General features: G+C 45.7%; 1 protein-coding gene across 1 annotated transcript in view; it reads left to right on the forward strand.

Moving 5' to 3' along the window:
* Positions 1–24,597, forward strand: part of ADAMTS8 (ADAM metallopeptidase with thrombospondin type 1 motif 8) — a 159,859-nt gene that overhangs the window by 131,943 nt on the left and 3,319 nt on the right. Inside the window, exons 6-8 of the mRNA XM_069224463.1 lie at positions 12,839–13,022; positions 19,596–19,768; positions 20,685–20,860. Of these exons, the coding sequence (XP_069080564.1) occupies positions 12,839–13,022; positions 19,596–19,768; positions 20,685–20,860 (533 nt within the window). The remainder of the gene's footprint in view (positions 1–12,838; positions 13,023–19,595; positions 19,769–20,684; positions 20,861–24,597) is intronic.

Raw genomic sequence — 24,597 nt, forward strand, 5'->3', positions numbered from 1 at the left:
CAACTCAGAGAGCCCCCACAGAAGCAGGCAGCACCCGCAGAAGTACCGGAGCAGGCAGTTAGAAGATTTGTGAACCAGAGCTGGCTCAGAGTCACAAAGGAGGGTCCCACGATGTCGGAGTCCAACTCAGAGGGTTGAGCACTGCAGGACAGAGTGCCGGGGACCCAGGCTAGGCTGTGCACAAAGGAATCCTTGGAGAAGTGCACAGTAGCCAGAGCAGCTGCAAATCATGCAGTACACAGGTTTGCAGTCTAGCGTGGGGAGTCAAGGACTTACCTCCACCAAACATGGACTGAAGGATCACTGGACTGTGGGAGTCACTTGGATAGAGTTCCTGTGTTCAAGGGACCACACTCATCAGGATGAGAGGGGACCCAGAGGACCGGTGATGCAGTCTTTTGGTGCCTGCGTTAGCAGGGGGAAGATTCAGTCGACCCACAGGAGATTTCTTCTTGGCTTCAGTGCAGGGTGAAGGCAGACAGCCCTCAGAGCATGCACCACCAGGAAACAGTCGAGAAAGCCGTCAGGAAGAGGCGCTACAATGTTGCTGGTAGTCGTCTTGCTACTTTGTTGCGGTTTTGCAGGTGTCCTGGAGCAGTCAGTGGTTGATCCTTGGCAGAAGTCGAAGAGGGAAGTGCAGAGGAACTCTGGTGAGCTCTTGCATTCGTTATCTGACGAGTACCCCAGAGGAGAGACCCTAAATAGTCAGAAAAGGAGGATTGGCTACCAAGAAAGGAGGATTGGCTACCAAGAAAGGTAAGAGCCTATCAGAGGGGGTTTCTGACATCACCTGCTGGCACTGGCCACTCAGAGCAGTCCAGTGTGCCCCCAACACCTCTGTTTCCAAGATGGCAGAGGTCTGGGACACACTGGAGGAGCTCTGGGCACCTCCCCTGGGAGGTACTGGTCAGGGGAGTGGTCACTCCCCTTTCCTTTGTCCAGTTTCGTGCCAGAGCAGGGCCGGGGGATCCCTGAACCAGTGTAGACTGGCTGATATAGAGATGGGCACCATCTGTGCCCATCAAAGCATTTCCAGAGGCTGGGGGAGGCTACTCCTCCCCAGCCCCTCACACCTATTTCCAAAGGGAGAGGGTGTAACACCCTCTCTCAGAGGAAATCCTTTGTTCTGCCTTCCTGGGCCAGGGATGCCCAGACCCCAGGAGGGCAGAATCCTGTCTGAGGGGTTGGCAGCAGCTGCAGTGGAAACCCCAGAAAGGTAGTTTGGCAGTTCCCCAGTTCTGTGCTAGAGACCCGGGAATCTGGAATTGTCCCCCAATACCACAATGGTATTGGGGGGACAATTCCATGATCTTAGACATGTTACATAGCCATGTTCGGAGTTACCATTGTGACACTATACATAGGCAGTGACCTATGTATAGTGCATGCGTGTAATGGTGTCCCGGCACTCACAAAGTCCGGGGAAATTGCGCTGAACGATGTGGGGGCATCTTGGCTAGTGCCAGGGTGCCCGCACACTAAGTAACTTGGCACCCAACCTTCACCAAGTGAGGGTTAGACATATAGGTGACTTATAAGTTACTTATGTGCAGTGAAAAATGGCTGTGAAGTAACATGGACGTTATTTCACTCAGGTTGCAGTGGCAGGCTTATGTAAGAATTGCCTGAGCTCCCTATGGGTGGCTAAAGAAATGCTGCAGCCCATAGGGATCTCCTGGAACCCCAATACCCTGGGTACCTCGGTACCATATACAAGGGAATTATATGGTGTACCAGTGTGCCAATGAGAATTGGTAAATTTAGTCACTAGCCTGCAGTGACAAATTTAGAAAGCAGAGAGAGCATAAACACTGAGGTTCTGGTTAGCAGATCCTCAGTGATACAGTTAGGCACCACACAGGGAACACATACACAGCACATATTATGAGCACTGGGGTCCTGCCTAGCAGGATCCCAGTGACACAAGGGCTAAAACAACATACTTACAGTGAAAAATGGGGGTAACATGCCAGGCAAGATGGTACTTTCCTACAGACTCTATTTTTGCTTTTTTTGTTTGCTCTGGTCACTTTACCACTGCTGACCAGTTCTAAAGTGTAACCGTTCCATCTATAAATTATATGTGTACATTGGCTTATCAATGATTGACATATTTGATTTACTAGTAAGTCCCTAGTAAAGTGCCCTAGAGGCGCTCGGGCCTGTAAATCACATTCTACTAGTGGGCCTGTAGCATTGGTTGTGCCACCCACATTAGTAGCCTTGTAACCATGGCTCAGACCTGCCACTGCAGTGTATGTGTGTGCAGTTTTAAACTGCCAATTCCACTTGGCAAGTGTACCCATTTGCCAGGCCTAAACCTTCCCTTTTTATACATGTAAGGTGCCCCTAACGTAGGCCCTAGGTAGCCCCATGTGCAGGGTGCAGTATATGTTAAAATGCTAAAATCATCGCTCCACCTGCATCGCAGCTGGGAGATCGACGCAACGCAGCTTCAGAAATGATAACACTACAGCCGCAGTGGCTGCTGTTAACGACGCAAGCCCCCACACAGCGCGGTTTCTTGACACTGTGCAACTGGATTTCAACGCAACAACTCTGGGTGTGGAAAATCAACGCAAAGCCTGCCCAGACCCAAGGTGCCCGTCCGGGATCGAAGCATCGCTCTCTTGCAGGAGAGAAGAAATTATGCACGCCGACCCAACCGGAGGAGGAACGACGCACGGTCTTGCTCTTGCGAGTGAGAAATCAACGCATCACTGACCTATGTCGACGCATACTCACCTGTGAGATTTTTTATTTTGACGCTACCCAGGTACTTTTGTGAAATAATAGCATTCTCACTGTTATCTAAATATTAAGACTCTTATTCTTTTTAAAAATTCATAACTTGACTTGTGTATGTCGGATCTTTATTGTTTTGGTCTTGTTTTGTTTAGATAAATATTACCTACTTTTCTAAACCTGTGTTGTGTCATTTTGTAGTGTTTTCACTGTATTACTGTGCCAAGCTACCAAGGGGGTGAGCTGGGGTTAACTGAGTGAACTACTCCTTCACCCTGACTAGAGTGAAGGTCCTTGCCTGAGCAGGGGGTAACCTGACTGCCTAACAAAGACCCCATTTCTAACACTGGTGATCAGCAGTTGGGATTGGACTTGTATTTGTACTTGACATACAGTGTAAGTGTACACTACTGTTTTCAGTGCAGACCATCACATGACCACATACTACTTGCCTTTGTGATTTTTGCTTTTTCTCCTTTTGGACTCTTTTTGTTTTACTTCTATATTTTTGCTGATCCCTTGATTGACTTTTAAACTTCTTTGGGAACTCGTTTTTTCTGCCTTTGGGACTTTGCACTTTAACTCTTCATCATGTCTCAATCTGGAGATGGATCAGCTTGAGCTGCTTTTGATTTTGGGAAACTGGAGCGCTATACAGTTGCCCAGTTGAGGCAGTTCTGCAAAAACCTTGCTTGTCCCATTAAGGGCTCCACCAGGAAGGAGGAGCTGCAGAAGGCATTGAGGGCCTGGGTAACAGCCAAGGAAGCTGAGGGGCACACAGAGGAGGATGAGGAGGAGGAAGAGAAATCCATTTACAATAGCATAGTGGGTGGGCCTGTTATGTCCAGGGAGCGGGTCTCCAGAGCAGGTAGCAGTGTGTCATCCAAGGGTCTGACTCCTGAAGAGTTACAGGACAGACAGGCAGAGAGGACGCACAAGTTGGAGTTAGAAAAAGTTAGGATACAAAGGGAGATGGAAGAGAGGAGGATGGACATAAAGGAGAAGCATATACTGCTGGCTCATGAGCTCAGCTTGAGGGAGCTGGATCAGAAGAGCCAGTCTAGTAGACATGGTGGCAGCAATAGCACAGTGCAGCCTGAGAAGAAGGTGCACATTCATAAGGACCTTGTGAAGGACTGCAAGAGGGAGGATGACATGCTGTTGTAGTTTAAGGGGTATGAGTCTGCTCTCCATATGAATCAATCAATCAATCAATCAATCAATTAATCAATCAATCAAACAATTTATAGAGCGCTCTACTCACCCGTGAGGGTCTCAAGGCACTGGGAGAAGAGGGGGGTAGGGAGGAAGGGTCACTGTTCGAATAGCCAGGTCGTTAGTTTTGTTCTGAAGAGCCGGAGGTCCTAGGTCTTGCAGAGGTTGGTGGGGAGGGAGTTCAAGGCCTTGGGGGCGAGGTAGGAGAAGGATCTGCCTCCTATGGTGGTGTGTTTGATGCGGGGGATTGTGGCGAGTGCAAGGTCGGCAGATCAGAGGTGGCGGATGGGAGTGTGGAAGTTCACTCTTTGGTTGAGGTAGGCTGGGCCGACGTTGTGGAGGGATTTGTGCGCGTGGATGAGGATTTTGAAGGTGATCCTCTTGTTGATGGGGAGCCAGTGAAGGAATTTGAGGTATGGTGAGATGTGTTCATGGTGCAGGAGATCTAGGATGAGGCATGCAGCTGTGTTTTGGATTCTCTGGAGTTTGCATTTGAGTTTGAGTGTGATGCCGGTGTAGAGGGCGTTACCGTAGTCTAGCCTGCTGATGATGAGTGCGTGTGTGACGGTCTTTCTGGTCTCTATGGGAATCCATTTGAAAGTTTTCTTCAGCGGGCGGAGTGTGTTGAAACAGGAGGAGGTGACAGCGTTGATTTGTTGGGTCATGGAGAAGGAGGGATCCAGGATGATGCCGAGGTTGAGTGTGTGGTTTGCGGGGGTAGGGGCAGGGCCTAGGGCGGTGGGCCACCAGGAGTCGTCCCATATGGTTTTGTTGGGACCAAAAATGATTATTTCGGTTTTGTAGGAGTTGAGCTTGAGGTGGTTGGCGGTTATCCAGGTGGCGGTGTAGTGGAGTGCAGCGTGGAGGTTGGTTTTGGCGGTAGTAGGGTTGCGTGTGAGGGAGATGATGAGTTGGGTGTCGTCTGCATAGGAGAGGATGGTGATTCCGTGTGGTTGGAGGATGTTGGATAGTGCGGTCATGTAAATGTTGAAGAGGGTGGGGCTGAGGGGGGATCCCATTGGGTACACCGCAGATGATTTTGGTGGCAGTGGATTGGAAAGGAGGGAGGAGGACTTTTTGGGTTCTATCGGTGAGGAAGGAGATGAGCCAGTCTAGGGGTTTGTGTCGAATCCCTGCATTGTGGAGGCGTGTGCGGAGTGTGTGATGGCAGACTGTGTCAAAGGCCGCGGAGAGGTCTAGGAGGATGAGTGCGATGGTCTCACCCTTATCGACTCTGGTTCTGATGTCGTCAGTGCATGCGATGAGGGCGGTTTCTGTGCTGTGGTTCTTGCGGAAACCGGACTGGGAGGGTTTGAGTGTGTTGTTTTCCTCTAGGAAGTGGGATAGGCGTGTGTTTACTAGTTTTTCCGTGACCTTGGCGGGGAAAGGGAGGAGAGAGATGGGATGGTAGTTGGAGAGGTCATCTGGGTCAGCTTTGGGCTTTTTTAGGAGTGCAGTGATTTCTGCGTGCTTCCAGGGGTCTGGGAAGGTGGCGGTGTCGAATGATGTGTTGATTATGTTGCGATGCATGGGGGCGATGGTTGGGCTGGCTTTGTTGTAGATGTGGGGGCAGGGGTCGGAGGGGGATCCAGAGTGGATAGAGTTCATAGTTGTTTCAGTTTCTTCAACGGTGGTTGGGGCCCAGGTGATAAGTAGGTTGGGGGGGCGTGAGGGGGGTCTATGTCGGGCGGGTGGGGGTGTGTGCGGTGGGGGAGTGTGGTGTGAAACTATTGTGTATGTCTAGGACTTTGCGGTAGAAGTGGTTTGAGAGGGAGTTGCAGAGGAGTTGTGTGTGCGTGGGGTCTATGTTGCTGGCTTTGGGCTTGGAGAGCTCTTTGATGATGGTAAAGAGTTCTTTGCTGTTGTGGGAGTTGTTGTCTATGCGTTTCTTGTAGTATGCTCTTTTTGTGGTGCGTATGAGTTGGTGGTGAGTGCGGATGGTGGATTTTTGGGTGGATAAGTTAGTGGTTGACTGTTCTTGTCGCCAGGCTTTCTCAGCTTTACGGCATTTGCGTTTGGAGTCTCGGAGTTCAGTGGTGAACCATGAGGCGTTCTTGATGTTGCGGTTGGTGATGTTTTTTCTGAGGGGGGCGAGTGTGTCTGCGCAGGTGGTGATCCAGTTTGTGAGGTTGAGGGCAGCAGTGTTGGGGTCGTTGGTGTGAGCGTGGGGGTTCTGTGCTAGTTGGGAGTTCAGGTGTTCTGTGGGGATCTTGTCCCACAAGCGGTAGGGCATGGTGTGACGTTGGTGGTGTGTGGGGGGTTTGGCAAAGGAGAAATGGAAGCAGTGGTGGTCGGACCAGTGGAGTTCGGTATTGTGGGTGTAGGTTATGTGTTGGCTTGAAGTGAAGATTGCATCTAGTGTGTGTCCTGCTGAGTGGGTGGGTGGTGTGACCAGTTTTTTGAGTCCGAGGTTGTTGAGGGTGACAAGGAGGGAAGAGGAGTTGTGGTCTTGGGGGTTCTCCAGGTGAAAGTTAAAATCACCAAGGAGGATGTAGTCTGTGGAGATGAGTGTGTGAGGGCTGATGGTGTTGGCGATGGTGTAGCAGAAGGGGGTGCCTGGCCCTGGGGGTCTGTATATGAGTGTCCATCTTAGGGTGGTGTTATTGTTTATGTGGATTAGGAAGTGCATGTGTTCTGCACTGTTGAGGACGTTGTGTGTGTTGGTGGTGACCTTAACGGTGTCTTTGTGCAGGATGGCCATGCCACCTCCTGGTTTGTTTAGGCGGTCTCTGCGTTGGACTTTGTATCCGTCAGGGGTGGCTGTGGCTATGTCGGGCTCAAATGAGTGGTTAGTCCAGGTTTCTGTGAGGAAGACAATGTCGGGTGAGTGTGATGTGATGAGGTCCCAGAGTTCTATGGCGTGCTTGGGTAGAGATCGGGTGTTGAGGAGTAGGCAGTTGAGATGGTGTGGGTGCCTGTGGTGTTGTTGTGGGTTGTGGGGGTGTTGTAGTGGTGTGTGTTGTTTATTTTTTTGCAGTGGGGGCTGTTGGGGTGTGTGGGGGTTGTGCGTGATTCTGTTGTGTTGAGGTTGTGTTGTTTGGCGTGGGGGGTGCCGGGGGTGGTGTGGGGCGTATTGGTGTCAGAGGTGTGAGAGATGGAGCATGAAAAACTGCAGGCATAGCAGGTGAAGGGTCCTTGTGTGTGTGTGGGGGGGGTTGGTTAGGGTGCATGCGGGGCGTGGTCCTGGGTTAAGGGAGTGGAGAGTGTTTGAGCAGTAGTGTTGTCTGGGGTGGTCTAGGCTGGGGGGACCAGGTGGACTGGCGCTGGGCGCGGGCCAGGCGCGGATGGGCGCAGACAGGCTTGCCTCTGGCGCGCCAGCGGCGTGTCCGTGCAGAGGCCGCCATTAAGAGGGTGGGGTGGGAGGTTGGAGCAGCTGGGAAGAGGGAGGGGGCCAATGGGTGTGCGCGGGGGTGGGGCCACAGGGGAGGCAGCGGCAGGGGACAGAGACTGGCCGCAGCTGGGCAGGAGAGCTCAGAACAGGGGGGAAGAGGGGCAGAAAAAGCACAACTGCAGAGGATAACAGAGGAAAACAGGAGGAATTAGAGCGTTTGGAAGAAAAAGCGGCATAAACAGAATACGGAGTACACAAGGGCAAATACGGCAAACAAAAAATACAGACACACAAAATGTACACTTACCCGGTAACCGGAGTAGCCTACCACTCGGCACCAGGGATGAGGCGCAGGCGGATGCCTGATGGTGGAGGAGGGTCTCGAACTGCTGTCCAGGCGGCAGTCGGAAGGTTCAGGGGCACAGGGGCAGGCTGGTGGAACAAAGTGGACTCCTGGCCAGAATCAGGTCAGGGAGTCACACTATGAATCTGGTCCCTGAAGCTCATCGGGGGGGCTGGTCTGTGGAAGCACTTCGAGGTAGAGGGAAGGGATACTCTGACATCCTTCGGGGATCCCCAGGGGCTCACTTACCCTATCATGAAGGATGCCATGATCACTAGGCATGGTCTCACCCCTGATCAGTATAAGGACAAGTTTAGGTCCTATAAGAAGAAGGAATACCAAACACAGTTGGAATGTGTTGATTCTTTTTGCAAGTCACTGGATGGTTGGGTGAAGGGCAGTAAGGTAACAACGTATGAGGGGCTTTACAATCTGACTGCTTGGGAGTACAGTTTATGTTTTCCAGAGCTGCACCAGCACCTAATCGACAGCAAGCTGACTGACCCCAGGACCGTTGGGAGAGCACCAGGGTCCAAAAGAGGTATGGGGGATACCATGCCAAGAGTGGGCAGGGTGCCCATCAGAAGAAGTGGAGGGTAAGGGTAAACAGGGGGAGTTCTCTAAAGGGCCCTAACCTGGTTCCCATGGTAAAGAATCCCAGCCCCCAATAGAAAAGAAACCATGGGTCTCTACAGGGAAACCTGCAGAGAAGGGGTCCCGCAAGTGCTTTGCATGTAATCAGGAGGGTCACATGAGGGGGTCCCAAGTGGACACCGGCAATCACTGGTGCACAGTCACAGGGATTGGCCAGTGTAGCGCTTGGAGAGGAGTTGGATCCAGGTGGGTGGGAGCCACCTGAGATGAACCTTGTCTCACGAGGGTGCAGTAAGATGGTCCAGAGGATCCTCATGCCTGATAACACTAAGAAATACAGGCGGAGGGTGACCATCAATGGACAGAGGGTGGAGGCTCTGAGAGACACAGGAGCCAAGGTGACTACAGTAAGGAGTCACCTGGTGTCTGAGGAGCAGATAGATCCCTGTGTGCTTCACCAAGTAGTTGTTGTGGACAACTCAGAGCACCTGTGCAGAGTGGCACAGGTTTCCTTTGCATGGGGGGGTCTCAGGTTCCTTGAAGGTAGCTGTGAGTCCAACCACGCCTCTAGATTGTTTTCTTGGCAATGACCTGGAGGATCCCCCTTGGCAGGAAGTGGAACGCAGGTCACACTTGGAGATGTTGGGTCTGCCTGGGTGGGTATGTGTGTCTACTCGGTCTATGGCAACCCGTCAGGGTGATCAGGAGACCCTGGAGCCTGAAAGAGTGGCCCAAGTGTCTGCCAGAAGGAGTAAGGGCAAGGGGTGCAGGAAACCGTCCCCAGAAGTTCCCACGGTCCAGGAGGAGGCTGAACCTGAGGGGGAGGCCCTGGAGCCTACAGGGGAACAGGTGGCTTACCTGGGCGAGTTCCCTGAGCTGTCACAGTGGCAGCAGCAAGGGGGGCCCGCCAGGGAAGCATTCTGTGAGGCACAGAAATCATGCCCTACTCTGGAGGGTTTGTGGCAGCAGGCTGCAGACCAGGCGTCTGGCAGGGAGCCTGGATCGCATTTGATTTACTGGGAGGATGGCCTCCTATACAGTGAGCCGAAGGTTCCTGAGCCTGGGTCAGCCCATGTGCTGGTGGTACCCCAGTGCTTCAGAGCCTTCCTACTGGGTCTGGCTCATGATGTGCCTTTAGCTGGTTATTTGGGGCAGGACAAGACCTTTGAACGGCTTGTCACCCACTTCTATTAGCACCAAATGGCCAGGCCTTCTTAGGTCTCACTGGATACTATAGGAGGCTTGTCAAGGGGTATGGCACAATTGTTGCTCCCTTGACTGAGTTAACTTCCAAAAAGCAGCACATACATGTGAACTGGACTGAGTCTTGCCAGGCATCTTTTGATGCCCTGAAGGCTGCCATGTGCACTGCTGCTGTGCTGAAGGCACCTGACTATTCCAAGGAATTTGTTGTGCAAACAGATGCCTCAGAGCATGGTATTGGAGCAGTACTCTCACAGCTTAATGAAGAGGGCCTAGATCAACCTGTAGCCTTTATTAGCAGGAGGTTACTTCCCAAGGAACGTAGGTGGTGTGCTATTGAGCGTGAAGCTTTTGCTGTGGTCTAGGCACTGAAGAAGTTAAGACCCTACTTGTTTGGGACTCACATCCAAGTTCAGACAGACCACAGGCCCCTCAGATGGTTAATGCAGATGAGGGGTGAAAATCCCAAATTGTGGAGGTGGTCCATTTCTCTACCGGGAATGGACTTTATGGTGGCACAGCGCCAAGGCACTGACCATGCCAATGCTGATGGTCTGTCCAGATTATTCTGCCTTAGTGATGAGAACTCCCATGAGGTTGGGTAGTTGCTCCCCACTTTCAGGTGGGGGGAAACGTGTTAGACTTGATATCATTGGCATGGCCTCCCCTAACTTTTTGCATCTACTTCCCAGGTTGCTTCTGCATGCTGGACTCTGTTTTTGATGTTTTTGTTTGCTCTGGGCACTTTATTACTGCTGACCAGTGCCAAAGTGTTCCCTGTATAAATTATATGTGTACATTGGCTTATCCATGATTGGCATATTTGATTTACTAGTAAGTCCCTAGTAAAGTGCACTATAGGTGCTCAGGGCCTTTAAATCAAATGCTACTAGTGGGTCTGCAACGCTGGTTGTGCCACACACATTAGTAGCCCTGTAAACATGGCTCATGTTTACAGGGCTACTACAGTTTCTGGGAGCGCAGTTTTAAATCTCCAATTTGACTTGGCAAGTGCACCCACTTGCCAGGCCTAAACCTTCCCTTTTTATACATGTAAGGCACCCCTAAGGTAGGCCCTAGGTAGCCATGTGGGCAGTGTGCAGTATATGATAAAGGTGGGACATGTACTTATGTGTTTCACATGTCCTAACAGTGAAATCTTGCCAAATTCGGTTTTCACTATTGCAAGGCCTATCTCTACTCATAGGTTAACATGGGGACTGCCTTTAAATGTTATTAAAGCTTCGGTTCCCTTTGAGAGCAGATAGACAAGTGGAGTTTGGGGTCCCTGAACTCACAATTTAAAAATACATCTTTTAGTGAAGTTGGTTTCTAGATTGTATGTTTGAAAATGCCACTTTTAGAAAGTAGGCATTTTCTTGCTTAAATCATTCTGTGACTCTGCTTGTTTGTGGATTCCCTGTCTGGGACAGTTTGACAGTTGGGCTCTTTGCACCTCTCCTCTAGACAGTGACACAAAAGGAGCTGGGGTGTAGCCGGCATATCATGATGGGCAATCTGGGCTGAGGGGAGAGGAGGAGTGGTCACTTACACCTGAAAGGGCTGTACATGCCCACACACAAAGCAGTCTCCAACCCCCTGGTGTGTGTGTGGGGCCTGGGCAAGGCAGGATCTTGAAAACAACAGAGACTTTTCTTTGAAGTAGGCCTACTTCAAATGCAGAAAGGGGTGTAATAAGAGCACCCAAAACCCCTGAAAATCAGATTACTTCTGGAACCATGAGGAACCTCTGTCAAGGAGAACCGCTGGAGAAGCTGAAGGATGGGTACTGCCCCTTTGCCTGTGACTGTGCTTTGCTGGGTTGACCTGCAGTAGCTACTTCTACCTAAGAGAGGACAAAGACTGACTTTTGTGTGTCCCACTGATGAAGAATCTCCAAGGGCTTGAACTTAGCTTGACTCCTGTTGAAGACTTAGGGACAACAAAGGCTTCCCTCTGTCAGCACTTGGGCTTTCTGCTGAGAGTCCTTCCTGCCAAGTGGTGCCCTAACCTGTCCCTGGGCCCCTGAGAGGTGCATCTGGTGGAAAAGGACAGAAATCCACGCAAAGACTGTGGGGCGGGGAAATGCACCACCTGCTTTGTGGCTGCTAAATGACACGTCACTGGCTTCGCGGCTAAAATCGATGCTCCATCTGCATAACGGTTAGGAGATTGATGCAACGCTACTGGAGAAACGACGCACAACAGCCACAGTGGCTGCTGTTAACGACGCAAGCCCCCACACAGCGCAGTTTCTTCACACCGTGCAACCGGATTTCAACGGAACAATGCTGGGTGTGGAAAATAAATGCAAAGCCTGCCCGGACCCAAGGTGCCCGTCCGGGATCAAAGCATCGCTCTCTTGCAGGAGAGAAGAAATGACGCACGCCAACCCGACCGGAGGAGGAACGATGCACGGTCTCGCGTGTGAGTGAGAAATCGAAGCATCGGTGATCTTTGTCGATGCACACTCACCTGTGCGGTTTTATTTTGCTGCTACCTAGGTACTTTTCTGAAATAACAGCATTCTCACTGTTTTCTAAGGATTAAGACTCTTATTCCTTTTAACAATTCATAACTTGACTTGTGTATGTCGGATTTTTATCTTTTTGGTCTTGTTTTGTTTAGATAAATATTACCTATTTTTCTAAACCTGTGTTGTGTCATTTTGTAGTGTTTGTACTGTATTACAGTGTGTGTTGCTGCAAATACTTTACACATTGCTTCTGGAGTTAATCCTGCCTGCTCGTGCCAAGCTACCAAGGTGGTTGTGGGGGTTAACTGAGTAAGATTCTCCTTTACCCTGACTAGAGTGAGGGTCCTTGCTTGGACAGGGGTAACCTGACTGCCAACCAAAGACCCAATTTCTAACAATCTCGAAGAGAAGTGCTGCTGCATTTGTCTAAGCCACAATCTTTGCTTACCATATCCAAAGGTCTTGGTGTGGTGATGGCTCAAAAATTATTTTTCTCAACAGTATCAAGGCTATAGAACATATTGTCTCGCATATTGGTAGGTCTTTCCATTCCTACTGAAGACTTTCCTTTCTATGGGCCTGATTATGACCTTGGCAGAGGGGATTACTCTGTCACAAATTTGACGGATACTCCATCCGCCGTATTACAAGTTCAATAGGATATAATGGAACTTGTAATACGGTAGGCAGTATATCTGTCACGTTTATGACAGAGTAATCCCATCCTCTAAGGTCGTAATCAGGCCCTAAATGACATTGTTTTTGACCTGCCCTTTGAAGTCTATTGTTGAGCCAAATGCTGTATTGCTTGAAAAAACACAGCTTTTTTGTGTAGCATTTTCTTTTTAAAATAACACAACAGAAGTTACTAAAACAAACGGCTTCATGCGTAGGTGTTTGACACATGATTTCGCCATTCTATATGTTGCAGCCAGCTGTGGACGGCAACTGGGGGCCCTGGAGTGCCTGGGGTGAGTGTTCTCGCACTTGTGGAGGTGGTGTCCACTTTTCCTTCAGAGATTGCAATGACCCTGAACCACAGAATGGAGGAAAATACTGCCAAGGCCAGCGAGCCAAGTACCAGTCCTGCAACATCGAGGAGTGCCCACTCGACGGTAAGAACCTCGTCACATTTCAAATGTGTTTGGCATGTAATCCAAGAATTCCCACCTACATTATGATCTTGTTAGAATTCCGCAACATGGTCCTTGGCTTTTAGTAATCTCTATTGACTTACTACCCTTTCAGACTAAACAATATAAACTCATTGAGTTCCTAATCGTGTTTACCAATACACACAACCTGACCTTACATAGAAAACGAAGGAAAATAGTAGGGCATTGAGGAAGCCAGCATTTTCAGAGTGAGTAGTACTCCACAATCCCAATGATGGTGTCTGCACCTCTCACTTAGGATACCAAGTCATATATGTAATAAAAAAAAGTCTGCTGTCAGCATTAGAAGTTGGAATTCAAGAGATGTGAATTTTGGGGTTGGATACCCTGAAGCTACCCTGAAGAAGTTTGTGAAGATTTTTTAATAAATCTCTGCTGGTTCACAGTGACGTCACAAATTCGAAGGTTTTGTAACTTGCAAAGTGCCTGGGTCTTACTGAGACTGACTGCACACTAATGCAATTTTTACAATGAGAGACATTGGTGCGGCAACGCATAACGCCAATATTCTTGGTAAAAAGATAGTGGTTCACTACTCGGCATTCATTTTCTGGCTTGGCATAACTCTACACGACTGCTGCAGTTCTGTACGAGTGGAACAAGCAACTAGATACCTAGATATTTTGCTAGACAGCTCCAAATAAATGGCATTAATTTTATTGCCACTTGATCGACTCATATTCAAATGGCAAGTTCTTTCCTGCACTAAAACTGATTGTTTACTTTAAAATGTGAGAATGTTTGTTCCTCTTATTAGTTACGTACAACCGAATTACAATAAATATATTGTAGCTTTTGCCAAGAGGTATTATTGTTTACTGCTTATGACCAATTCACCTGTATCGAACGATTATTTAAACATAGCAGTTTATATTGTGTAATATCATGTGGCCCAATTCACAAGGCTATTTGCACACCTAAGTTAAATTTGCACCCAGGAAAAGTCCATATGCGATTCTAAGATCAGGAATGATGGGATTTGGAACCCAGTGAATACTGTTTGCTCCTAAGGAGATTCTATAAAAAAATGAATGTCTTTGTAATTATTTTCTCAAAGGGGAGAGGGTTGTGGGTGTTACTGGGTTGGATCACAAGCAAAGATTGGCAAACACCCACAGATGTGCATGTTTGTGCATATTCCTCAGCCTTGGCAGATAGTTTCTTACCATGAACACATATGCAGATTTACTCCTGTCAAGGACAGGAGTACAAGCATATCTGAATTGGAATGGGAGGGAACAGTACCAAAACTCGGGTTTCAAAGTGCGAACAGAGTGTTAATGTAGACTGCAACATTTCCATATTCATAAATAAGAAAGTGAATATCTCTGGTAGCAGTGACATTCACAAATTCCCTGGATTATAATCCTGGAATTCTTTCTGAATTCCATAAAGGTCGTACATTTTCTCTAAATGTAGGCATTTTTTGACAGGAATATATTTCTGACTATTCTCCAGTAAATTGTATTAATCTTCCCAGTGTTTGATAATTGTGGATTATGGGCAAGGTTTGTTGATATAATGGTACACCTCTGCAATAGGTCGGATGTAACCATGCGACCTTTCTGATTTAAAATGAAAAGGAAAACAGATTTATAGATTGTTTTAAGACAGCAGATGGGAAGATGGCAATAGGGACAATTAAAGCTTAGTAAGAATGTAGTTTGGAGGATGGGTCATCAAAAATAGGTACTTCTTTGTCAGTCCTCTACTGGTGAAAATATTAGTTCTTCTTCTTGCTAAGGTGTCCTTTGTTGATGTCCTATAGAATAAAACAATCAAGTTATTAATGTAGTTGGTGTTGAATTTCTATTAATAGAGCCATATGGGTTTGTTGATTTTAACAGGCATTGTAAAGACTTTTTGTATTGGCCTCCAGGTGTTTGAAAAGCGGAAGTCAGATCTTGAGAGGCTTCATCTACAACTGTTTCAGCATGTAGGATTAACAGTGGTTGTAACTCAGTTGATCATAGTTTTTCCTTGAAATCATATTTTCCATTAGTTTGAATGCATTTGCTGTGCAGGCCTCTTACAGTACCTATAATAATAAGTGTAAGGAATTACAAAATGTCATCATTTTTGTTGTGATCTCCCATTTTTATTGTGTAATTCTGCTGGCTTTAGACCTCTGTGTGCCTTACCACTGCTAAACAATAATAAAGTTGCCATGCTTAATCTAAAACGTGCTGTTCAATCCCATCTCACTTTTTTGTCTCAATAACTTCCCTATAAGTCCATTGTATATGGTGGTTAAAATACACTAATAGCAAAGAAGGTTAAATGTCATAGGTTGGCTGCAGTGTGCATTTACATAACTTACTGTCATATTTTAAGAAATGGCACCTAAAGTGTACTTTGTAAAGGCACACTCCATATGTAGGCCAGTTATATTTTAATTAGGGCAGGCCTAGTTGTGACCAACATAATTAATTTCATCTATCCACCTGAGAAAATGACAGCAAAGTAATTCAGAGTTAATTTTTTCTTCCTGTTCATAAACTGATTTAATAGTGACATTATATTTTGATAACTGAAGTAGAAAGTTCACTTTATGAACATGTACTTTAGACTGCCAGGGCAAAACTGGCATAAGACCAATTCTGCCACTCATCACATCTTGTGAGATGGAGTAGGCATCCTGAGCTAGTAGAGTTAATTACCCTGGCTTAGAAGACAGTGGACTGTCTCTGACCCGATGATGGTCAGAGGGTGTTAACTGCTGACGGGTTGAGCCATGATTACCATTTAGAGGTAAAATGACACAGGCTTTTAGCATTACTCTGCAGTGAATCCACCCTAGTAGTGTCCAATTACGAGTTAAATCAAGTGAAAAGTTGAATTACCATGTCAGACCAATTTTTTATATTTATATTGATAAATTCATACAGCACAACCAATGCCCGGAGGTGTCTTGGCACTGTGGTCTGAAAGACTAAAGAGCAGATGTACTACACTGTGATGGAATAAAGCCAGGTCTTTAACTGCTTCCTAAAGATACTCAATTTTGACTGTCCTCTAAGGTGCCTAGGCAGCCTGTTCCAAGTAAGACAAGAAGAGTAGACAAAGCTTCTGCCTCCCCAAGAAACTTTCTACATTTTAGGACTAGACACATTTTTGGCTGTTTCGGAATGCAAGTATCTGCTTGGAATGTACCAACAACATTTGTTCCTTAGTTACTTAGGACCTGTGTCATGGAGAGCTTTACGAGCCTGTACAAAGTGCTTTAAAAGCAACTTTCTTTCTCACTTGAACCCAATGAAGCTCCTCCAAAGCCTTGGAGACAGATTGGAAATTCTGAATCTTCATAGGAAGCCTTGCTGCTGCATTTTGCAGCCTCTGCAATTTATTTAAGTGGCCTTGTTGGAAGCCCATACATAAACTGTTACAGTAGTCGGGTCTAGCTAACACTAGATAAATCATGACCGACTTCTGTAACTCAAATGTAGTAAACAGTAAGATTGTCTTGAGGCTTCTTAACAGGAAAAAACAAGATGAAAGAAATGGATTGAGCTGATCAGTAAATGAAAGTTGTGAATCAAAGATTGCCCCTAGATTCTTTACTTTGGGAGCAGGTGTAGGGAGGGAACCAAAAGAAGGTGTCCTTCCCAAATAGTGAAAACTCTGTTTTTTCAGAGTTTAACTTCAGATAGTAGTTATTCATCTAACTGACTATTGCGCTCATACAGTTGTTGAAAGGTTATGCCACCTCTTCGACATTACTTGTGATCGACACTACAATCTTAGTGTCATCAGCATAAGAAATGGTGAGAAGTCATATGTCCTGATCAGCTTAGCCAGGGGAGCCCCATAGATAATGAAAACCGTAGGAGTTAACGATAACCCTTGCAGAACACCGCATGGCAAAGAAAAAGACTAGGAATTAAAATACCCAAAGATAACCAATTGCTCTCTGTCTGAAAGAAATGAGCAAAGGAGGTCATAGGCCGGGCCAGGTAGCCTTGTTTCAACCAGGCGTTCTTTCAGGACCACAATGCTCACTGTGTCAAATCCCTTAGATAAATCCAAAAAGATCAATGTGGCCCCTCCCTCCACTGTCTATGACAAAACATTTCCTCCTTGGCAACCACCAAGGCAGAATAAGTCCTATGGCCCTTTCTAAGCCCATACGGGCTCCATCCAGGATCCCATGTTGATCTAGATACTTAGATACTCATACTGTCCAGGTGCCTCTCGATAATCCTGGCTGGAATTGGGAGATGCAAGATGGGGTGATCATTTTGCATCTCACCAGGGTTTAAAGAGGGTTTTTAAGCAAGGGGAGAATGTGTGTTTTTTTACAGTCAGATAGAAAAATTCCCACCTCAATGATAGTATTCAGTAGGGGAGTGAGCTGGATAGCTACCACCTCAGCTACCTAAAGAAGAATCTTTGTGGGGGCAAAGGTCAGACGGGCTCCTGATTTAGTGGCTCTGATCATTTTGACCACGCGATCTATACTTAATGAAGCAAACTTGCAGTACTTCGAGATGCATTGTCCTTATGTGTTATGCCCATTTGTAGAAGAGCAATGAGTCCAAGTAGCAACGAAAACCCCATAGACAGACTCTACTTGCTTCTTCAAAAATACAGTTACATTGTTACTTAATGATTAGCTAGAGGTCATTATGTTTGCAGAGGGAGGACAAGAAAGCACCCGTATTGTTTTAAAGAGCTCTTTGAAGGAATTATTCGCTGAATTAATTTTATCAGTGAAATACATGGTTTTCTCCTCTAAAATGGTCCCTAAGTAGTGATTTATACCTGACTTTTTCATCCAAACAATATTTTCTCCTCCATATTTTTCCTAGCAACAACATTGTTGTCTCATTACTCTGATTGTGGGACAAAACGAAGTGCTGTGGGCTGTCTCCTATGATTTTAAAGAGATTTGAGTGAAGCTATAGTATCCATTGCCCCCTTTATCTAATCGGAATATTTTGCTGCATCAGAATTGGGATTACCAGAGAGGAAAGGTTCGGTGGGTTACCTCTAACATCCTTGTTGGTTCTGCCTTGTCGATCTTAATCCAGCTTCTGATCATTTTATCTGGATCCGTTTTACCATCCAACTGCATTCATTGGGTGTATAGACTGAAGCTAATTACCAAGTGGTGTGACCAAGTTACAGGAAAGCCGGCATCCACCACTAGATCAAAGAAATTCGAGAAGATCCCATCCAAGGTGTGCCCAGTCCTGTGTGTGGCTGAATTCACCAGTTGTTTTTGATTAAAACAATTCATATTATCAATAGGTATAGCTGCCCCTTTATTGTCAGGATCCTCCACATGAAAATAAAAAAAACCTAAAATGGTATGAATATCATGTGCAGAGGGGTTCAACATAGGTCAAGGGATCCTGGATGCATGCCAGATTTTCAAAACAACCACTGGCTATGCCAATCAGCTCCTTTCAGAATCATTGCATGTACGGTATCTTTTGTGGAATTCTTGAAATTCTGACATTGATCCCACCCACTGAACTTCATTCTGCCCGCTGGATTAGCGTCTTGAGACAATTAACTTTGTAACAATGTTTCATTGGCTTTACACTGTATGTAACTAAAAGCCATGCTTGTCTTTTGCATTGGTGCCATGGAATAAGACAGATATTTACTGAGCCAATCTCATCTCATATCACGCTCCATGAGGACCCCACACAAAGTAGGGGACAGAGGTATAGAGTGAGAACGAGCTCCATGATCCTGTCAGTCACTGGCTACTGCCATATTGCACTGAGTTCAGTATGCTGACACTGAATAACATCCTTGAAGTATACAGGGAACACGTACAGTGCACCAAAGCAGCGTTGCTTGGTGATTCTTCTTCAACTAGCACATTCTGGGATGTTTCCTGTGCATTTTAGAGAATGCCAAATCTGAAAAATCTTTCTGAAAGATTATTCATGACGTTTAAAGGGGGTCATTCGTGAAAAATGTCACAATAGGTCTCAAAACCCAAGCAGGCATCATTAAAAAAAGAACATTCTTTATTGCTTATTTTTTGTGAGTGTTAGTGAAGTAAGACTGGACGGCTCCTTTAAATGTTTGGGTTTAGCTCACAACATAAACCCCTCGTCGTATGTATGAACCGACACACCACTTCCAAGGACAGAGAGAACAATAATTACCACCCAGAATGAGGTCGGACAATTAAAGGAATGAAGGGATAATACGAGCATAGGCATTGCAAACTTCCATGCCCAGGAGGCTTCCAGCCATGAACAACAGGTCACCTTGCTTACAAGCCGACTCAAATTTGATTTCAATCCGTTCATAAAATCTGACAGTCCATAATTGTACTCATTCAAAATTGTATTCCTCCTCTCAAAGGCTAACTGTTCCTGTGTAATATTCCCCCATCTGAGATTTCATCGACATAGAACAGGACTCTGAATATCTCTTGGCAGGTGTTTTGGGTTTCTATTCAAGAAACGCTATCCTGGTTCACATTGGTTGTTCTTTTCCTGTTCTAAACTTGACTGACATTCTGACTCTTTGCTTTTCTCACTTTCTCAGGTCAAAGCTTCCGGCAGCAGCAGTGTCAGCACTACGACAGCTACAACTTTACTGCCATAGATGGTAGCCTCTTGCAGTGGGTTCCCAAATACGCAGGTGTTTCCCCACGGGATCGGTGTAAGCTCGTCTGTCGGGCCGTGGGTCGGAGTGAATTCAAGGTCTTTGATTCTAAAGTAAGATTTGTTTTTTAAAGTGTTAAAAGCTCTGATTTGACATGCAGTTGTAATGATCGGCCATGCACTAGAACAGACTGAGGGCCTGATTTAGAGCTTGCGGATGGGTTACTCTGTCACAAACGAGACAGATAACCCATCCACTGTATTATGATTTCCATAGAATAAAATGGAATTGTAATACAGAAGATAGGGCATCTGTCATGTTTGTCATGGAGTAACCCCATCCACCAAACCAGGCCCGGCTTTAGCGTTGGGGGCCCCCTGTGCGACAGTCTTTTTTTGGCACCCCCCCACATCGTGACTACTTCCTCAGATCCCTCACTACCACCCGGCAAATGTGCCACTCATCTCTCCATATATCCCCTTTCACATAAAGTCATTTGTTTTAAAGCGCTTATAAAGGCTAGCTTTACTAATCCACTCAGCTATATACACAAAATATCATTCTGTTCTTTGCAGCACGCATATTAACCCTCTACGCTACTTATGGCGAGTCAAAACTGCCGCTAGACAAATCTACATCTCTCTCTCTAGCAAGAACATTAATAACAAGAGGTATCGTGACATTTTAATTGCTTTCTGAAGGCTGGACGCACACAAAACTTTTCAGCAGGTGCTTTTAAAGCGCAGGTTCGTAAGTTATTGCTAAACACAGCGCCCCCTTGAGGTCAGCACCCGGTGCGGCCACACTTCTTACACCACCCTAAAGCCTGCCCTGCACCAAACTCTAAATAAGGCCCTGAGTTTTGAATTATTTTGTCTAGTTAATGATTCAAGAAAAACATTGAAATTTGAGTGAACATAATTACTACATAATGCGTTGTGATGGATTTAGAACATGGTAGATACCATCTTGCAAAGAACTTTAGAGATCTTGCATTCATTGCAAACCCATCCTCTTATCTTTGTCTAGGTAGTGGATGGTACCCTCTGTGGGCCGGAAAGCTTGTCTATATGTGTACAAGGCCAGTGTGTGAAAGCTGGTTGCGACCACATCATTGGATCCTCCAAGAAGCTGGACAAGTGTGGCGTGTGTGGAGGAAACAGCTCCACCTGCCGAAAAATCTCAGGTTCGCTCAACCGATCCAAGTAAGTAAGAGGCAGTGGTGGGAATGGTTGACTTTCCTCTCAAAGTTTTGGTCTAACTGGTGATTTGGTAGATTGGGGACTTGTGTTACTTGCCTTCTTGGAAATCCATATGACAATTGACCATATTTCAGATATTTTACTAATGTCAATATCAGGGAGTTCCCCTTATGACACACCGAAACCAAAATATTCCTATACCGCAAAGCAAAATCCTGGTCCTTCTCTCAGGGTTCAAACCAGAGATGAATCAATAAAGAATAAATTGGGTTTTCTTTATATATGACCTTCACCCATTCTAGTAGTGGCATGCTTCATCATCGGGTCCACCCCAGCTCCTAAAAGCCAGGGTAAGCTCTACTGACATTCCAAGAGCACTTATATAAATCCTACCAGGGAGCTCAAGATTAAAAATATCCCACTGTCACAAAGGTATCCAATTATTAGTAGTGACAGTAGGTATAAATTAAAGGAAATTGGGGGTACACTAGGATATTATGGTCTTAAGACCCTCACTTAAGCTATTGACACATCAATTGGGATCAGCACCACAAGCCTGGTGTAAGTGGGTCTGATCAGGTGCACATGGAGCGTGTTTCCCTTTCACGACTGTGTAAGTAAAGGGGCGCTTCCCCCAGAGAAGCTCAGTGGTTACCCAAAACGGGTGCCACATATGTGCTCCATACTTTATTAAGACAAGTGATTATATTCTCAGCATGGTTTTGACTAGCACTTCATGGTTAGTTATTCACTGAGTATGTATTCACATTGACACCAGGTATATGTTCTGATGAAAACCCGGAGCCTTATAGGCCAGTTGTAGGGGCTGAAACATGTTGGAGGCTTAAGTGAGGGTCTTAGGACCCTAATATCCTAGCGTGTTTAATATATCTAATGTCAGGCTTTGTCTCTTTTGAAGGGAGGTTGATGTTTACTTTTCTTTCACTGACCGTAAAGTGAGAGGATTTTGTAAAGTGAGGTATGTGACATTCCTCGTGGGTAGAGAATTGATGTAACATTAATGGCAGCATCCCTTTCCCAATATTTGTTTCAGTACCACTGGTACATGCCAATTGTGAAATGTCATCACGCATGAGCCATTGTCAGTACACTTTTTTTCAACTGCCCAGTTTCTAAGCAGGTTTTGAAGGAAGCAGTGTACTGTAATTTAAGCAGCATTTGCTTATATATCTGCTGTGCCCTTCTCAGCTTTTACTTCAGTATTGAGGGGTAACAACCAAGAGCTGAAAAAGACTAGACTTTACCACTGAAAAATATATACAGATTAGTGTATTGTTGTCTGTAAATCACATAACAGCAAAACATGATAACAGATGTTGATAAAATCCTCCGAAAATAATGCAGAGAGGCATTCACTGGACTCTTCTAAAAAAAAATCTAGAATTTTGCAGTGAAATCATTAAAAACGGTAAAGGAAATGTGTACACAGATATTACAAATGACAATTAGAAGAATGAACCAATAAGTTCCTCTTACCAGAAACACTTACAGTGCAAGTTGTGACAAAATGGGGGGTCTTTGTCAAAGCGTTTTTATAGCACTACTACCTTAACTGAGCCTGCTTCTAAGCATTCCTAATATGTACAGATAGGAAGTTAAACGAATATGGAGATTGTAAGGCGTAAGATTCTATTTCTTTCCAATTCAATAATCGAGTTACTCCCTTTGCACACTCGACTCGCTAAAGGTAACAATAGCAAACAGAGAAGGCTTAACCCAGATGTGTGGTGTAGGAACAGTGACTAAAATACTGTATAGCACAGTGTTGTCAATTTGTGTCTCTTCTAGAGGCTGGGGCATAATTTAGAGGGCAGTAATGAATGAGCCGCTCTATATAACTACATTTTTCAACGTCCACACTATGTACTTGCTTCCCTCCACCTATGCCCACAGTACATCTACCTGTCCCCTGCCCCTCCCCCCCTTTATTGGAATCAATGCAGCCCTTGCTTGCACCACAGACCATACTTTTGACCCCTGGGAACATGTTTGCAAGCCCCACAGTGTAAAGGATAGAACTAATGACTCAGCCAATGCTTTTTCATTTAAGCAATTTGGATGCACTTAATGACAGAAAGGGCCTAAGTAGACTATTAAAGTTTAAACTAGGAAGCAAAATACTACATCAACTATATTGATCGATATGTGTTTAAAAGATCAAATCGAGCAATAGAAGCTCAGTACTGTATATACACAGTGCCAAAAATCAATCCCGTGCTACAGAAGACACGAGAGGAAAAGACAATGGAAGACTCACTCCAACAAAAGGTATTCTATTCAATTAATCACCAGCTCGGTAGCGACATCGGGATAATTCGGCAGCAAGTGAACCATGACCCTTATCATCAAACAAGACCTTCCTGTTGTTTGGCAGACTCTCACACACCCTATTTGCGGCATGCCTCCTCATCGGGTCTAATCCCTGTCCCTAAAATCCTGGATGGCTTCGACCATATTCAAGGGAGCTCTTGGGATATTTTCCTCAAAACACCTTTGTATCCCTTTATTAATGGTGTTCCTGGTATGATTAATAATTATAACAGAGTGATGGGAGTGTCTATGGAGATAATGATCCTTTACCCTGTATATAAGTTGACTATTTCAGCCCTAAACTGAGGAGGCCAGAGGGTCCAGGACTTTTATCAGCACTAAGTTACTTTGCCCTAGAATAATGTCAGTAATGCCAAAACAACCGAACTACATTCAGTTAGGACAGCACACATCGTGCAACATTTATAAGGCATGTAAAAGGACACAGTTGTCCTTGTTCCATTGGGTTCCCCTTGTGAGTCCCTACACTATTATATTGTCAAGCCATTAGTTTGGTCCATGACATGTTACCCTTGATGAATGTGTGGCTATAGGGTCATGTCCTGCACCCCTCCAATGTAGCCTATCACACCAGGATCACCAATAATAAATGGATATCTAGGTGTTCTGAGGTATCTTTATCTTAAGACCCCAGAATGAAAATATCCCAAGTGTTCCTTTGAATATATTCGAGCACATCTTTTCAGGGAGCAGAATGATACTTGATGTTGAATCATGACACCAAAATGGTGTCTGAAAGTCTGCCAAACAACACTAAAGTCTTGTTTGATGATAAGGGTCATGATTCACTTGGGGTGTGAGTTATCCAAGTGTGGCTACTGGGCTAGTTATTGACTACAGGATACGTTTTGTTGGAATGAAGCTCGGTATTATTCTTGAATTACATTTTACCCAAATGTCTGCTAGGTCACTCCCCGCCTCCTGCAGCCAACTTGAGAGGTTTTACAAATCCCTTTGATTTCCAAAAAGAAACTGAAATTGTTAGGCGTGCAATTTGATGACTTTCTCCTCCACAAAAATATATTTGACACAATGTGTTCTATTAATTATGTACCTACCATGACCACCTCAAAGTCATCCTTTGCTCATGGGAGGTTTTAACACGTTTACTGAATGCTGAATATGTCTTCCTTGTTTAAGAGCTAGTTAAAAAATGAACTAAAACAAATTAGCCATAACGTAAACAGTTATGGCCTCCTTGAGTAGGTGCTTCGAACCTTAAAGTCTGAATTCACCCCTGGTTATGATCTACTGACATAGACCAATGAAACAACCAAAGTCGCCTAAGAACGCTGTTTTCTTTTTGGACAATTTCGTAGAGCCACACTTTTTCATTACTGCACGACAGAACAAGTAGCAAGCAGGGCTCTTCCCAGTAATATTTGGAG

The sequence above is a fragment of the Pleurodeles waltl genome, chromosome 3_1 (genome assembly GCF_031143425.1).
Source record: "Pleurodeles waltl isolate 20211129_DDA chromosome 3_1, aPleWal1.hap1.20221129, whole genome shotgun sequence".
Classification (NCBI taxonomy): Eukaryota; Metazoa; Chordata; class Amphibia; order Caudata; family Salamandridae; genus Pleurodeles; species Pleurodeles waltl.